Raw genomic sequence first — 16,258 nt, 5'->3', positions numbered from 1 at the left:
TGGATATTGGGCAAAACATTGTAGCAAGAACACTTTCTGACACATGTGTTTTTGTAGACATGAGCCGCGTTACGAAAAATTAGGCGCGGTGATAGTGTATTATTCTAGCAGACATATGAAATGAGTTTACCAGCATAAAGTATAAGTGCGGAAGCTCATACCAGCATATTCCCATATTTCTCGCAATTCTAAAAACCTCCTTTAACTTCCAAGGATTTCTGTGATGATTCAACCTCGAAGGGGTATCTCAACCCAAAGAGCATAGCACCACAGGACTATCCGACAGAGACATCGAACGGGTAAGCTTCATTTGTTGTGTGACTATGGTCATATGTATGAACTCAGATTGAGTTTACAGTAACGGGCTACTGGCGGGATAAAATAGTCAAAACAACCGGGACATGACGGATTGACTGTGCGAGGTCCTTCAAGACGCTGCCTCGTGTGCCGTTTTAATACTGACAATGTAGGCGGAGAAGATTGGTTGAGTAGATGGCGCTGTATCATGATGTCACCACGGAAATGAACTGACAGGGAAAATCTTATTACACAAACAACGTATTTAACTGTAAATCCGTTTGAACTAACTATTTAGTAGATATTCCGTGAGCATGATCCTCGCTGGATATCGAGATGCAGTGCTCCAACGAGCGATTCCCGAGTAGCACACTTGTGGGATCCACAAGCTCGAATCGACAATGAGGGATTATGTTGTGAATCCAGAGGTTTCAATGATCATGTTCTTAATCCCTATAATCCCATTGCATTCACTCTTCAATTTTGATGGTGCTGATGTCGTCTGAACATCTTTTTAAATATTCCCATGCCCGAGTCTGTCAAATGACCATAACCGAATAGCTCACCGGGAAGCGATTGTGTAGGGAAATTGGAATGCAGTGAGAGGTTACCATTACATAAGCACAATGACATAACAGCCGTCCAGCTCCCACCCCTTGTGATCATCCACACACCAATCACACAGCGCTAACAACCCCACAGACTGCGGGGTGGACTGTATCATACCCAACAATTATCTTAACATTACTATTTCGTACCTCTCTTCCCCATCACATATATGACCATAGATACTTCATTGTGATTCAGTCAATTCCGTACCAAGAAATCAACACACTCCTTTCTCTGAACTCAGACCACGTTTCCTCCTTTGACAGGTTTCCTTCTCTATTGTGATCGTCACCAGACAACTCGTACCTGCAGATACATCCACTCTTACCACTAATTCTCTTGGGTACTTAAGGTACGTACTGGAACAGACCTCGAATCGAACAGACAGTATACAACATACAACATACAACAACAAACAAGACTTTCAATACGCAAGATATTCTTTCAATTCCCACTTCACAAACAACAACATCATCATCACCCGCACTTCTCAAACTCATACCCACAAAACAAAATGGCATCCGGTGGCGCCTCTCCTCTCTCCGCCGCTTCTCCTGTCCCCTCCCTTCGCGAATCAACCAACCCATCCATTTCCTCCCCCTTAGCCCAAACAACCAATTCTTCATCCACCTCTCCACCCCCAACGAAGATATGCGTCTTCTGCGGTTCTTCTCCGGGCATCTCTCCTTCCCACATGGCCATGGCCCGTTCTCTCGCCCAGCACATGGCTTCGCAGAACATATCACTCGTCTACGGTGGCGGCACTGTCGGGCTCATGGGCGAAGTAGCTCGAACCCTCGTTGCACTATCTGGTCCCACTGCTGTGCATGGTATCATACCCGCTCCATTGGTGAAATATGAGCGCGGGCCCAACAGCGAGACGGCCAGTATTCATAGCAGGGAAAACGGAACTGGGACACCAGAAAACGGGGACGGACTTCCTGAATATGAGATTTATGGTAGAACTACTGTAGTGAAAGATATGCACGCGCGGAAATCAATGATGGCTAAAGAAGTTATTGCTGGGGGTCCGGGTTCGGGCTTCGTTGCGTTGCCCGGTGGCTATGGTACCTTGGAGGAATTGATGGAAGTAGTTACCTGGAATCAGTTGGGTATTCATACGAGAGGTATTGTAGTACTCAATGTAGATGGATACTGGGATGGACTAATGGCGTGGGTCAAAAATTCTGTAGAGGCTGGATTTGTGGGAGAGGCAAATAAGAATATTGTGGTGGACTGCAAAACGGCCGAAGAGACGATCCAGGCATTGAAGGACTACAAGTTGACAGAGGGAAGATTCAAACTGGAGTGGGGAAATGAATAGACAGATATCCCATTCCTCGAGGGATACCTGTCAAAGTAGTAGGGAGATGTTGCATTCACAGATACGTTAGCCTTGTCTTTACATTTTGGACATGGCCCTTAACATTTTAGATTTTGGCAATGCATATTCAGCATGGATGATAGCATATAGAATATCAAAGTATTAGTATCAGTTTCTTGTTCCTAACCAATGCTTGCATGTGATACAAGAAGCCGTTCAGAATCATGAAACAGCAAGGAAATTACATAGTAGGAGTGAGTTTCCGGATGGAATCTTCGTGGTGTGTGTGTGTGAAGTATCTATCATGTGCAATATCATAGAATAGAAATTATTCCATCCATACCACATACATGTAAGCTTCTCTCTCTTTCGATCCCGAGCCTTTGCTCGCTTGTCTTCGTTTCGATTCGATAGATACTCATCATCCTTCTAAGCATATATATCCGCATCTCCATCTCCATCTCCATCTCAACCTCCACTCCCAAGACGAGTCCAACCCTATAGACAGAAAAGTATTTTCAGAGATAGATAGGTAATCTTGTCTCCTATCTGTCTTTCAAGTGAAGAACATCTTCCAGCCTGCACTCTGCGAACACCATATGTACGCTGAATATCCAAGAGCATAACCAATATCTCGACTTTGTCTTCACTATTCGTTGCAAATTCCTTATATATCAATATGAAAACTATTCCATACTTTTAGAATGGATTTCCGAGGCAGTCTTGTATATGTCCCAGACAAGCATAATTATTTCTATTCTCCAAATCGCATCTGAAGGTTTAGAGTCGGATAGCACCAGGGCTGGAATTCCTACATCCTCTGACTGTACCTTTGATTGTGCCAATTGACGTTAGAATCCAAATCACTTTCAGACAAAAAGAATATTGTGTTCAGAGCTCATTTCTATTAGCTAAAGTCGTGATCCATAGTGCCATCCAAATTGTTCGACCTCCATTTATGCATCTACCTCCATCGAATCACCGCCCTCCGCAGCTTCAGTACCTTCTGCACCCTCTGCACTATCCGCTGCCAAATCTACCCATTGCTTTACATCCTGGCCATCAAATAGCTTGAAACCCTCAATGCTCTTAGCCCCTTCCGCCTTGACTCCCACGACACCCACACTCGTATTCTCGACCGTCAACTCCTTGTCTTGAGCTAAAGATTCCTTAAGCGCTCTTAAGCCGTGCTTAACCAATTCTTCTTTTCCACAGTCTGGGAACTCCTCCAAATGTCTCTCCAAATAAGTTCTGGCCATTTGACTCCTCGCACCAATCGCACAAGCATTCATTTCCTGCGTCATGCCCGATGGTTGGAACTCGAATAAATGAGGTCCGGTTTCATCAACACCTGCTACGAGAAGACCAACACCGTAAGGACGCTTGCCGTAATGTTGAGTATTAGTTTGAGCGCGGTCACCGATTGAAGCGACAAGTCGTTCGATGGGGATGGCTCGGTCATATGTTAAACGCGAGGCGAGAGTTTGGTTTTTCATGAAGTTGGAGAGGACGCGGGCGTCGGAGGCAAGACCGGCGAGGGCAAGTCCAACGTGCTCATCGATTGCGATTACTTTTTTTTGGTACGAGGAGAGTTCTTCTGCGTTTCTCTGTTGGGGAAAGGATGTGTTAGTTTTGGTTCAGTTTTATACAATGGGAGTGAAGCAAAGGATGATATATTGTGGTGTACCATATACTCTGCTGTTTGTAGTCGTAGCAGAAAGTAAATAGCCCATAACTACTAACCTTTAAAGCCACAAGAACAGCATGAGTCTTGCTAACTATTCCCACAACAACACTGCCCTGCTTCACAGCCTCTGAAGCATATTCGACTTGAAAGATTCGACCTTGTGGGGAGCTATAATTATATTCTCGTCAGTTTCAATTTCCATTTCCATGCCACCAAGTAGTAATCGACTTACAAGGTAACAGAATCGTTATCATAATTGTTTCTAAACATCTTGAATAAAAAGCCAGTTGAAACCACTCAGACGCAGAGATAAAAAACACGGGTATCTTCAAATAAGCGTCAAAAACTTGGGATGTAGTGGTTGGGAAATGGAAATTGTAGAATGGAGGAACTGAACGCTTTTGAATGAGGCAGACACGATGATGAGGCAAGCTCGAACTGTTGTTAGGTACGATTTAGAATGGGGAGCTAGAAGTTTAAAATGGCAAGACTTTGAGGGTGACTGTGTCAGGGAAGGGAGGGAGATTAGTGCTGCTTTAGTGAGTGGATCAACAAGGCTATGAAGCTATCGTTTAAGCGCGTGCTTCCGAAACGTCAGCTCCAAGGCGGTTGGTGAGTGAGACTTTGAATTTCCTACTATCAACAAGCTTCAGTAATTCTATCCTCCACCAACAATTCTCACATCTACCCACTCACTCAAGCTGTCTGTCTATCGAGAAAAAGAACACAGGAGACAATCGCATAGTAAGATTGTCTGTAACACGATAGTTGCAGAGCTACACCGATAGCGCAAGCAAGCGAACGATAACTCGCAATTTCAATCGCAACTCATCCAACGGGCCATTTCCCAGTCTATTCAATATGACCGCCGGCCTAAAAACAATAATTTCCCTCTCCTTCGTACGTTTCCCTCCCCTCCATCAATTACCCCTGCCTCCCTCCCACTGACATCTTCCCCTAGGTGCTCGCCCTCGGATTCCTCCTCGTAATCCTCTCTTGCGCACTCTTCCACCAATACCTGCCCCTCCTTGTCGTCCTCACATTTATTCTCGCTCCTCTCCCCAATTTCCTCGCATCCCGCTGTTCTTCCCCCGATGACTTCTCCGATTCTTCCTCTTCTGGAGTTCTCGATCTCGGTCGTTTCGCAACGGGTTTCTTGTGTATGATGGGTGTAGCTCTTCCAGCGGTGTTGGCGCATAGTCATATTATTACTGTGCCGGCGATGTTCATGAGCATTATTGGCGGTGTGCTGATTTATGGCACGATCATTAGTTTTGGAATGTTTTTCCAGGAGGAGGCTGAGTTCTAGGAGAGTGTAGGAAAGGGAGGAGAGGATGATGTAGGGGCAGATGTTTTGGGGTTAGGGACGGAGGAATGGGAAGTGTATGGATATATAGGAGTTCAAGCGGATGCGGAGATTGGACCTTTCGTGGAAGAAAGAGATAATGATGATGACAAGAGAAAGTTGCGACCAATATGTAAAAAAGACGAGGAGCACAATATAGCCATGGCGACGATGGAGGGATGAGGTCTCTTGAGGATGACTTGGCCCTTCAATTCATGGTAGAGAGTTCACACCAAAGTGTGTCTTCGAGCACTTGGCCTTCGATTTAAGATTTAAAGTAAAGAATAACACATGCGAATGATTAATGGAATAAGATAACGTTATGTGTATGGAATCTAAAGCGGTGAAAGAAATGAAACGACGATGAGCAAACCATTCAGAATGAGTCCAAATGTACCATATAGCAGTTATTATCAGGCCATATGGGGCGGGCGGCAAGAGAAGAAGGAAATTTATCTAAACATCCTTAAATTATCGCAATTGTAGAACCATGCATACAAAATTCCGTACCAGAAACGTGTTGAGAATGTAAAGTGGTATTACCAGTCTATTGAAATATATCTATCTAGGTATGTAACTGCATATGTGAATCCTTGCGGACTTTTCTTTTCTCTCTCTATAAAAAGATATATGTCTTCGTTGAGATTTTCTGTACTCCATGTCCCAGTCTCTGTCCCTATCCAATCCGTATCCAATACATGAAAGCGCCATCCCAAGGTCATAAGTCGTCAATGCCCCGATCCCTGCAAGATAGATACGATACGTTGAGGTATCTCGAACTGGGGACTTTACCATAAATTTGTGCCTGAAAATATCCCAAGAACCCAACAAGAAAAGTGAATAGCCCCATGAATAACTCCGGAAATCTTCCTTCATTATGCATAAACCAACCGACTCGCGTCGTATGAACGAAATCTTTATCTTATTCAACGAAACACACCAAGTGTTCCATTAAGCTTCGTTAGCATCTCGTCTCTCTCGCCAATGGGGGTGCTAAGAGCTGTAACAGCTCCGCCCGCACCAATGTGCCATTTCTCTGTATCCTTTTCTTCGGCTTCAATGACACCGTCTTCATCGTCCCAACGGTACATTGATCGGATAGTAACACTGAAGTCGCCGCGGCCACCAACATCCATGTATCCTACAACACCAGAGTATAGGGAGCGAGGTTTGTGGTGTTCGATGTCTTGCAAGAGTTCACAGCTACGTTTCTTCGGTGCGCCAGTCATAGATCCTGGTGGGAGAGAGGCTGCTAAAATATCGAGTCCAGTGTATGCTGTTCTCTTGTCGTCCTTGATGGTAAGTGAAGACATGTGTGTCGATATATCATCGGATCCGGTTTTGGAATAAGAGCCTTCGACAACAGAGATCATCTGGAAAACTGATGCATATTCCTCAACCACCATCAATCGTGGAACAGAAACGTTGCCAGACCCACAGACGCCATGTAAATCATGGCGAACGAGATCAACAATCATGAGGTTCTCGGCCTTTTCTTTGGGGTCATTAAGGAGTGTGGTGGCATCTGAAAGTGTTACTTCGTCAGTCTTACGAACAGTGCCTTTCATAGGTCGCAGAGAACATTTTCCGACACGATTGTCCCACTTAAGGAATTGTTCTGGGGAACTAGAAACCAAAGTAGCACCGCCAAGGCGAAGGAAAGAAGCGAAAGGAGCTGGTTGACGTGTACGAAGATTTTTGTACAAAGACCAGGCGCCCTTAACTGGAGCTGGTCTTGGAGTTTTGTTGTAAAGGAGAATTGATTCAGTCGTGTTGTGGACTGATGTGTGAGGAGGATCGCTGCGAAGACGGGTGATGGTGGTTTGATCAGTGAGGCATAACTCATAGGAGTCCCCACTGGCAATCTTATCTTGGCATCGACGGACCTTTGCTTCATATGAATCGGCTGTGGGTTGAGTAATAGCCATGGAAAACTTCGAAGCGGGGGTACGGACTGGTGACCAAGCTCGTTTTTCTCGACGAGAAACTTTTATGCGATCGCAAGATAAGACAAGATCACCTGGTCGGAGAGGGGTTTGACGAGTGCTTTTTGGAGACTTCGGTTGAGACGCTTTCTCAAGCTTGGGACCAACAGCTTCCATCCATGCAGTGTCGTTTTGGCTATCACCAAGGCTGGCCAATTGTTGAAGGTAGACAACCTTTTTCACGTGGTCGACAACTATACTTCGAGTGACCCATGCAAAGCAGAGATCTGGTCGGTTGCTATGAGCATCTGGTCTATCAACTTTCACATCAATAGTCTCCAGGCCCAGCTCGTATGTCGTATATCCCATAAATCCTCCCCAGAACGGCGATTCGTCATTGCCTGCCGTAACACGCGCAACCTCTAATCGATGTGCCAATAACGACCAAACTCCACCACAAGACTTCAAATCAATCTCCTCCTTGGTATCAAGGTATTCGCCAGATGAAGATGGGATCTTAGTTATATGGCCATCGCCGACGCGATATTCGAATCTCAAACAATCGTCGATATCTAGGCCTATGATACTATATCGTCCTTTCACATCGGCAGACCCAGCGGAGGTTTCGTCTGCATTGGTAGATTCCAGTAGAACATGATCTCGTCCCATGTCCTGGATGGCTTCCACAATATCAGGTACAGATAGGTTCTCTGGCAAACCAATCGTTCGAGAAATACACATATTTTTTGGCTTCATACTTTCGATCGAGGTATCACTAGTCGGAGATACAGGCATTGTTTGCAAGGCTTCGAACTGTTGGAGAAGGCTCACTCGTGTAGCAGATTGGCCGTGCATTGTACCGTCGTAATTGATCTCCGTCTTCCTGAAAGTTTTATTCCAATCTTGTGCCGACTTGAACCAGTTTATAAAGATTTCTTTGCTTGTATCATTTGTGCAGACCGACTCAGGATGATATTGTATTCCCCAAAAGGGTTTCGTTGCATGCCGTACACCGACCAAAACTCTGCTGTCTTTCACACCGCAACTTCTCGCATGTTCAGCCTCTAGATCGGCACTTTCAACCCAAGCCAATGGTATCAAATCGGGAGATTTTTCTGTTGGCTCCCATCGTGATGTGTTCCATTCTTCATCTAGAATGTCGTCTTGGCCTATATCGATACATAAACTTTGATACAAGGTAGCGGTAATCTCGCCAACCCCACAGAATATGGAATCATTTCCAACGGCGGAGACGGCTTGGGCTTCTCCTGCATGTAGAACCTTTCTAATCATTCCATGTTGTGGACCTTGTAACCTCCTTATCTGTCCGCCAAACTCCAAGCACAATCTTTGGAATCCTAAGCAAATGCCCAATACTGGTAGCATTTCCTCATCGGCAAGTCTCCAGATTTTCTTTATAATTCCGATATCACTGTCCGTCTCCGGATTTCCAGGGCCCGGCCCGCATACTACCGCTACATAATGTCTCAATTCTTCGTGCAATGCTTCATCAGATGCTAATAGGATGGGATCATTGATTTTGACCGTTCGCACTGAGGCGGTGAGTGAAGTTTCAAGGAGGGAAATGATGTTATTCGAGAATGAATCATATGCATCAATAAAGAGGATTAAAGGTTTCTGAATCAACATCGTAACTTGTCTGCACCTGCCTTGTTTGTGATTTGAGAGGGGTTCCTCCTGTACTTCCCTTGCGATTCTCAAGTAGAGATTTTCCAAAAGAGAGGAAGGAAAGAAAAAAAGTTGCTTTTTAGATATTGTGTTCAAGGGGGACAAAGATCTGGCGGTGTAATTTTCCACGGGCGGTGGCAGAATATCAGTCCAATAGGGTTTAGCTTGTTTGATAAAGAATAGTGGGGTATCAGGGGCTAGGCATAATCACTAACTAACTATGCTTAGGGCTGATTAGCGGCGATTAGTGATAAACCACGTGCGCGTGTACCGACGTCAAGATATAAAATGATAGAAATCATTTTTGGAAGAATCGTGAGAACATTCGTCCATCTTATGTCAATCGTCAATTCTGCCTCGTCGGTTCGGGGAATGAGCTATGTAAGCGTATCTAGCTTGTGTAGCTTTTCTGTAACGGTTATCCCACTGCATGAGTTGAGTAGTTTGCTTTCATGAGTCGCATCACTGCATGAATTAGCTAATAGTTCCTCACAAATACGGGTAAGCACTACTAGCATCCGAAGTCTTACTCAGGCAATGTTTTGCTTTTCAACCACAAGGACCTTTTTAGAGTTACTCGGTGATGACACATCTACTTTGATATACTTTACTTGTGGTTCAAACCCTGTCCGGATAGGTCGATCCAGCGCAGCAGTTGTACCTCGATTCTTATTCATTTCCACGTCCGGACGAACTTGATCATCGTTGATTTAAAAAGAAAAGGGACACGCGAGATAATCAAGGTGTTTTTGATCTTGTCGGTTTCAATTTCATCATGAGTGCCCCATGAGCTACTGAATTCGAAGCACTCAATCAATTTTTATACGAAATGAACTCCGAGTAGAAAACTAACCTGCCATATCAGTATTTACGAGTTGGTGAGAATGGCTTACTCTGGGTATGTTTATTCTGAAAATCTTGTATTCTAGGGCCCTCCATTTATAGTATGAGCCCTCGCCATCATTTCGAACTCAAGGCCATCACAAGTGTGGGACCATGTTGAGACTGACCGAAAATCACTACTGCCATTTCGCCTGTCAAAGATGATCTTTAAACCCATTTGCATCTATATACAAATGTTGTTCGGAAGGCTGGTTCGTTGTCGTGGTAGCGACTGGTGGCGATTGGTAGCGATCGTCAAAATATTGAGCACCAGAGTTCAGCTGTTCATGTGATACATGAACGAACTTCTGTACTGAATAAACCCCAATATAATAAATTCAATTGTTTTTTTTCTTTCTTTCTTTCTTTGGGTTTAACTTCAATTCTGAATGTCGCAAAAGCTTGAGTTTCTGTTGGGTCCTGGTTGCCACTTCAATTACTTGAAAAGAATCAGTGAGTTTTCACATGGAGGGGAGATGAACTCAGGTACTATATAAGGCCTCTTAAGGAAACCTTTCCATCGAGAGCGCAAAGGCGTCAAACAGACTTGTTTGGTCAGGTCAAATGCGCTCTCGTGGTGGAGTGGTAACATCGCCTGGTTCGGAAAAAAACCCCCCGCGGGGGTTTCTCCTCCCGCCCCTCTCATGGGGCGGCAAGGTTTTGCCAGTTTGTACGTTACTACTATAAATCGGGATTCTTTTTTTGACTTCCATACCTGGCCCTGCTTTGCGTTCTGTTATACAGAATTATGACTGTTGGAGCTTTTTTTTCCCTTTGGTGTTCCAGTCAGTGACAGCGGGAAGCATATGAGTGGTCGGTCTATATTTATCATCATGATTCACTGTATGGTAGGTAGAAAGATACAATCACCACACTTTCTAGCCGGTCATTTGTACTGTATTTATAGTCGAACATGATTCAATCACTTCGAATGACGTATTGTTTGAAGGCTACCTCTCTCGATTTAATACCAGGTATTTGCCTGCCTTAGTCTTTTCTACACGTCTACAAGCCTCCAATCTTCTCGCTATTTCTCTTCGAGATTTCCTGAATCATTGAAGGAGCCCTTTTTTTCCAAGAGAGATTTTACCGTCCAATCAGAGATAGCGATTATGGATCTCTCAACTTTTCAAAACCTACACACTTATCTTGAAGGTTTGTTTGGGTGTGCATATTGATCTTTTTAACGCAACCAGCTAATGAAAGTTAGGCAGTCCAATTTTTAACCACCTAATTTTATCGCTAGCATTGTCTTATATTCTTGGCGGCCTGATGATGATTTATATCCCTCCACGATATTCCTGGAGAACAGGTCCATTTACACTCTTCTATATCTACGGTTGCGCCACTTTATACTATGGAAAATCAAATGTTGGTTCCTATTCACATTTCACAAGTCATGTGCTCGCAGGCCAAATACTAGGCACCATTAACTTTGGATTATTTAGATTAGAGTCGCCACATTTGTTTGCTGCAACATCCAAGCAGAGACTTAAATGGGCTATGGATGCATATCTTAACCCGAGACAGATCGGAACGACTTCCCAGCCGAGAAACCTGCCGCTATTCCCAATAAAGAAACTCGCTCACCTGACGGATCCGAATGTCTTTGTCATTAGCAGATTACTCATGGCATGGTTTCACTATCTTCTTTGGAGGATAGTAAATCACCTTCAAGATCATTATCAAGCTCATCTCCAGGTTGGGGATTATGGCCCGGAGAAAGAGACATTCTTCCGGAGAATATGCCACGTTACCATACGAGAGATAGGTATAAGAATATCATTACCTGTGTTGTGGATCTTGCCTGAGATCCTTAGCGTTTCTGCCTACCATTATTTTATATCTGCAGTTGCGGTGTTCATTGGTGGTGCGAAAGCTATAGCCGGCTGGAACTATCCTGTCTATGGATCATTGACAGAAGCATATGCCATCCGAAGATATTGGGGGTATGTGATGTTCCCACAATACTATACAACATACGGTCTATGCTAATCTTGTCTTCATCCCTAGTATTGTTTGGCATCAGTTCCTGCGTCGCGATCTTATCGCTTGGGCATCAATTATATCGTCAAAGGTATTTCGAATTCGACAGAATTCTGAATTCAACGGATTTACCTTGCTATATCTGGTTTTCTTCGTCTCTGCATGTATGCATGCCATGATGTATATTCCAGCAACAATGAAAGATCCAAATTGTGGAGTAGGTCACATATTTCAGTGGTATTCTCTGTGTGCTTGTGCAATTATTGTTGAAGATTTTGTTCAGAAATGGGGAAAGAAAGTGCTGAGACGTTACGGATTGCGGAGAGACTCGAGATTGCATTATTGGGTTGGATATCTATGGGTTTGGAGTTTCTTTTCTTGGAGTTTACCCAAGGTCGTCTTTCCAAAGGACGATTGCGTGCCTTGAAAAGACTATCCATCCTCCTGAGTAACTTCAAATCTGTTGAGCCAGCGACTTGGTACCTACCTCCTTAGTACTCAACGGCTGTATATGTAGATGTCCAAATATCAATAATATTCAAAAAGCTTCTGAGGATGTATAATCTCAATCTCATTACCCTTCGTAAAATCGCAAGGCCCAAATCTGATCGTGTTGAAGTATTGTCATGTCACACGTCCTTGAACGTATAATTTGGAGTCGCTTCTCGGGAATCGGCACCAAAATTGTTCCGTCGCCTTAGCTTATTATTGTACAGTAAGCTAACTATCCATAATTATTTACATTAGACAACGTACCTGTTATACCTCAACAAATATTTGAAGAAGTCATATCATCTTCAATATGCCATCCGGAACAGCTCCTCCAGCTGCGGGTGCGCAAGCCCAAGAAGGCGGTATGACTGTGAGTCCCTCCTAAAGCTCCCTGATAAAATTTACTGACAATATTACGAACAGCCTATGATCAAATCTGCCGTGCAAGGCATCGCCATTTTCGTTGGCATGCAGTTGTTGATGAAGCAAATAACTGGAAATAAAGGAACTGCCACTACTACCACTACGACCGATGCCTCGGGAGCAGTTATGAATGTTCCAGCAAACAATGGTGAAATCCCTCCATATTATGCGCGACCAGACAAATTAGACGAAGGAGCAGTATGGAGTCCCATTCCTCAAAGAATTGCACCGATGTGGCCTACGGATAGCCCTCTCGATATCACCATTGTTGTATCCCCCACTTTTGTAGCGGAGCCTATTGCAAAAGTACCAAAGGAGAGAATCGTGCTAGATGAGACTGGATTCGCATTTGGAGATTACAACCAACACCGATCGATTGATGCGAGCTTCGATGTTCCGTCTGAAGTGCAGAATAATGGTACACTTTGGGGTCACTTCTATATTGGACTTACTGGAAGCAAATTGGATCCTGCTACCCCTGGCTATGATCCTACAAAGGCATTTCACTTTGTGCATCCCCTCACACAATACATTGCGCAAAAGAAAATTAGAAAGACTAAAAACCTTTTGGCAGCAGCTGAAGAGACCGACGAGGTGAGGTTACTAAACATTCTGTTCCGTAATATTATACTAACGACTGATTAGCCTGAAGAGGAAATTCCTACTGGACCTGTAATCAAATCTCACTATCATCCTAACTTTACAATGTCCTTCATTCCGGATGCTGGCGTCATGAACTTTCCATCTTTACATCCTGCTGTTCGTCAATACGTTCATTTGGAAGCAAGTGGAGCTAGAGATGGCACCGGAATCAATGGATGGTACTATCCACTGCTCTTTGTCAACACCTTCTGGCAATTGAAGACTCACATGACAGTACTCAACTCAACAGTCACCAGACTTCCCATTCATATTGACCTCCAGAACTTTGCCAATTGGAAATTTACCTTGATGGCAAGTATGGACGAAGGTGCCAAACAAACCGCTAGAAATGCTGCTCAAGGACAAGCACCACCTGGTGGCGGAGATGGCAGTGAGTTTGAGATGATCAAGGAAGTCTTGTTAGATACCAATATCTATCTTTTGGCTACCACGGTCATTGTTAGTATCTTTCATATGATCTTCGAGATGATGGCCTTCAAGTCCGATATCAGCCATTACCGAAACAAGAAGAACAATGTTGGAATTTCAGTTCGTTCAATTCTCGGAAACGTCTTCATGCAAGGTGTTATCTTCTTGTACTTGATGGACAATAATGAGAACACTAGTAAGTTAATTTCTCGGCCCATGTTCACAGACGTAAGTACTCACAATTATTTAGGTTGGATGATTTTGTTCACTCAGGGAATGGGAATTGTACTCGAATTCTGGAAGATCACCACGGTGGTCAATGTTCGTATTCGCGATGCACCAAACTCGATCATACCATACCGTATCGCCTTTGAAGATAAACATGTCCTGTCCGAGACGGAAGAGAAGACCAAGGAGTACGATGCAGTCGCTTTCAAGTACATGTACATGATTGCTGTTCCACTTCTCATCGCCTATGGAGCATACTCCCTGAAGTACGAAAGTCACAAATCTTGGTACTCTTTCGTAATCGCAACTCTTGTCGGATCCGTCTACGCATACGGCTTCTTGATGATGGTCCCTTCATTGTACATCAACTACCGACTCAAGAGTGTTGCACATATGCCAGGTAGAGCTATGATGTACAAGTTCTTGAATACATTCATCGACGATCTCTTTGCATTCACTATTAAGATGCCAACACTACATCGTTTGGCAACACTCAGAGATGATGTTATCTTTTTCGTTTACCTTTATCAAAGCTGGAAGTACAAGGTCGACTACACCAGAGTCAACGAGTTTGGACAAGGGGGTGACGATGAAGAGGTCGAGGAGAAGATTGCCAATCAACCTTTGAAGAGTATCCCAGACGCTGATGCGAGCGTCAAGGAGGGTCTTGAAGGTGCTAAGATCGCCGGGAATAAGGCAGATGCAGTCATTGGCAAAGCTACAGGAAGTTCCAAGAAAGGCGGAGCAACGAAAAGAAAGTGAGAATGTAGTTAAAAGAGTCGGTCCGTGTGTATAATAAATATATGGGATATATTATTAGTTACTTCAAATATACCAGGACATGACATTAGCGGAAAGAGCAATTCAGAAGTGTGCTTTTCCCATCTGAGAAATATTATTAATCTTAGCCTCATGAACATGATCCGCCGTAGAGCCATCTACATTCTGTGAACAGCTAGAACACCATAGACTTACGTCGCCAGCCCTAGTTTACTCTATACAAAGGATATATGGGTAAATGCCGTTTGAGTATTTCTCGCCAGTAAAAGTACACTCGGTGTTGGAATGCTTGGAATGCAATGTCTTGCTTCCGGGAAGTTGATCCGGCATCCGCTGGAAATCGCCGCTACTCGGATTCTACGGTCTGTGTCCGATGCGCCATGCTTCTGGTGTGGTTTGTATTGGATCTCCGGGGGTGATGGTCATTGGTATGCCATCAGAGGTATGTCAAATGTTGAAGGCAAGTGCTTAGCATTTCTATGTGATGGATCTCTGCTATATTTCGTTGTTTTCGTGATTTTTTATACTTTATTCATCTTTTTTTTTTTCGCGAGAGGCGAGTTATTTATTTGAGGGTTCGTGAAGTTCAACTCGAAGATTTGGGATGAGAATATCAATGATTGTATCGGAGTTCACTTGAATTTGCATGAAAATATTGCTCTTTTTGGTGAGAGCTTAAAGTGACCTCATCTGTATCTATTGGGTATTCTCCATCTTTTAAGTAGCTGTCTTGGACATTCCTCATGCCCATTAAGCGAGTGCGAGTGACTGCGGGTTGGACTTGTGTAAGTAAGGGATGTAGTCATTGTCGCCGCATGAGGGAAGTTCCGAGATGGCGGATGCGGGAGGTTTCCCGCTCGGTGTGAATCGTAGTTCCTTTTTTCTTTTGGTGTAACAGATATCGGTTTTTGAGTTATGATACTGCTACTTTGCATGGGTATTTCTGGGAAAGATGATGGTTTTGATGTTTTTGGATTGGATGTCGTGGTTTGAAGGTAGAATTTAGTTGGATATTACTTTTGAGCTGTGGTAAAGTTACTGAGTGATGGATTTTGTACTTCTATTCTTGGGTATCTCAATACATGGCTAAAGCCAGAGTCTTTTCAAATATGGAAGTTGGCGAAGAAACATAATCTAAATTCTTAGCACCAACAACAGCATGACGACATCTTCCAATATAAAGGTATTTAGCTTTGTTGAGTGGTGGCAATGTTACCAAGCATTCATACTTCTCTTCTCAGCTCATTTCAATTCTACGGCAAGTCAACAGCGCGATTTAAATTTCAACTTACTCTTAGATCATTCTCGTTGGAGTTTTTCCACTCACACTGCCTTGTCTCCTCCGTAATTTAATGTCCAATTTATTTGGCTATTTTTTCCCAAACTCAAAGTGGCTCTATTATTATCACATCCATTACTAGTATAACAGCTCACATCTCATCTTCAGTTGTTTCTTCGGGGTCGAGTTTTCTTTCCAGTATATCGAATGATCTGCCAGCTACTTCTACAACTCCATTGAT

At 43.7% G+C, this 16,258-nt stretch overlaps 6 protein-coding genes across 9 annotated transcripts; 4 read left to right on the top strand and 2 right to left on the bottom strand.

Moving 5' to 3' along the window:
* The first annotated feature begins 957 nt into the window (after positions 1-957).
* Positions 958-2,401, top strand: BCIN_16g02220 (hypothetical protein). The gene has a single exon (XM_001553293.2). The coding sequence runs from the start codon at positions 1,421-1,423 to the stop codon at positions 2,228-2,230; it is 810 nt and encodes a 269-aa protein (XP_001553343.1). The 5' UTR covers positions 958-1,420; the 3' UTR covers positions 2,231-2,401.
* A 662-nt stretch (positions 2,402-3,063) lies between these two features.
* Bcpre5 lies at positions 3,064-4,426 on the bottom strand. The gene is made up of 3 exons (XM_001553294.2): positions 4,150-4,426; positions 3,974-4,085; positions 3,064-3,837 (listed from the first exon to the last, which is right to left on the bottom strand). Exons 1-3 carry the CDS (start codon positions 4,185-4,187, stop codon positions 3,187-3,189), a joined length of 801 nt encoding a protein of 266 aa, XP_001553344.2. The 5' UTR covers positions 4,188-4,426; the 3' UTR covers positions 3,064-3,186.
* An 80-nt stretch (positions 4,427-4,506) lies between these two features.
* Positions 4,507-5,753, top strand: Bcvps55. The gene is made up of 2 exons (XM_024697970.1): positions 4,507-4,817; positions 4,879-5,753. The coding sequence occupies exons 1-2, from the start codon at positions 4,779-4,781 to the stop codon at positions 5,224-5,226; spliced, it is 387 nt and encodes a 128-aa protein (XP_024553787.1). The 5' UTR covers positions 4,507-4,778; the 3' UTR covers positions 5,227-5,753.
* A 36-nt stretch (positions 5,754-5,789) lies between these two features.
* Positions 5,790-8,970, bottom strand: BCIN_16g02190 (hypothetical protein). The gene has a single exon (XM_001553296.2). The coding sequence runs from the start codon at positions 8,835-8,837 to the stop codon at positions 6,189-6,191; it is 2,649 nt and encodes an 882-aa protein (XP_001553346.1). The 5' UTR covers positions 8,838-8,970; the 3' UTR covers positions 5,790-6,188.
* A 1,672-nt stretch (positions 8,971-10,642) lies between these two features.
* Positions 10,643-12,348, top strand: BCIN_16g02180 (hypothetical protein). 4 transcript variants are annotated; one of them, XM_024697969.1, is made up of 4 exons: positions 10,643-10,913; positions 10,969-11,129; positions 11,207-11,707; positions 11,772-12,348. In XM_024697969.1, the coding sequence occupies exons 1-3, from the start codon at positions 10,871-10,873 to the stop codon at positions 11,252-11,254; spliced, it is 252 nt and encodes an 83-aa protein (XP_024553783.1). In that variant the 5' UTR covers positions 10,643-10,870; the 3' UTR covers positions 11,255-11,707; positions 11,772-12,348. The 4 variants fall into 4 exon arrangements, with proteins under 4 accessions (XP_024553783.1, XP_024553784.1, XP_024553785.1 ...); XM_024697966.1 differs by having other exon boundaries at positions 11,207-12,348; XM_024697967.1 differs by having other exon boundaries at positions 10,969-11,707; positions 11,772-12,345.
* Positions 12,349-12,490: 142 nt separating this feature from the next.
* Positions 12,491-14,871, top strand: BCIN_16g02170 (hypothetical protein). Its single transcript, XM_024697965.1, has 4 exons — positions 12,491-12,606; positions 12,660-13,253; positions 13,305-13,876; positions 13,981-14,871. Exons 1-4 carry the CDS (start codon positions 12,547-12,549, stop codon positions 14,102-14,104), a joined length of 1,350 nt encoding a protein of 449 aa, XP_024553782.1. The 5' UTR covers positions 12,491-12,546; the 3' UTR covers positions 14,105-14,871.
* The last annotated feature ends 1,387 nt before the right edge of the window (positions 14,872-16,258 follow it).

This window comes from Botrytis cinerea, chromosome 16, assembly GCF_000143535.2.
Source record: "Botrytis cinerea B05.10 chromosome 16, complete sequence".
Taxonomy (NCBI): domain Eukaryota; kingdom Fungi; phylum Ascomycota; class Leotiomycetes; order Helotiales; family Sclerotiniaceae; genus Botrytis; species Botrytis cinerea.
Note: the sequence above shows the minus strand (reverse complement) of the source record. Positions and strands in the feature narration are given on the sequence as shown.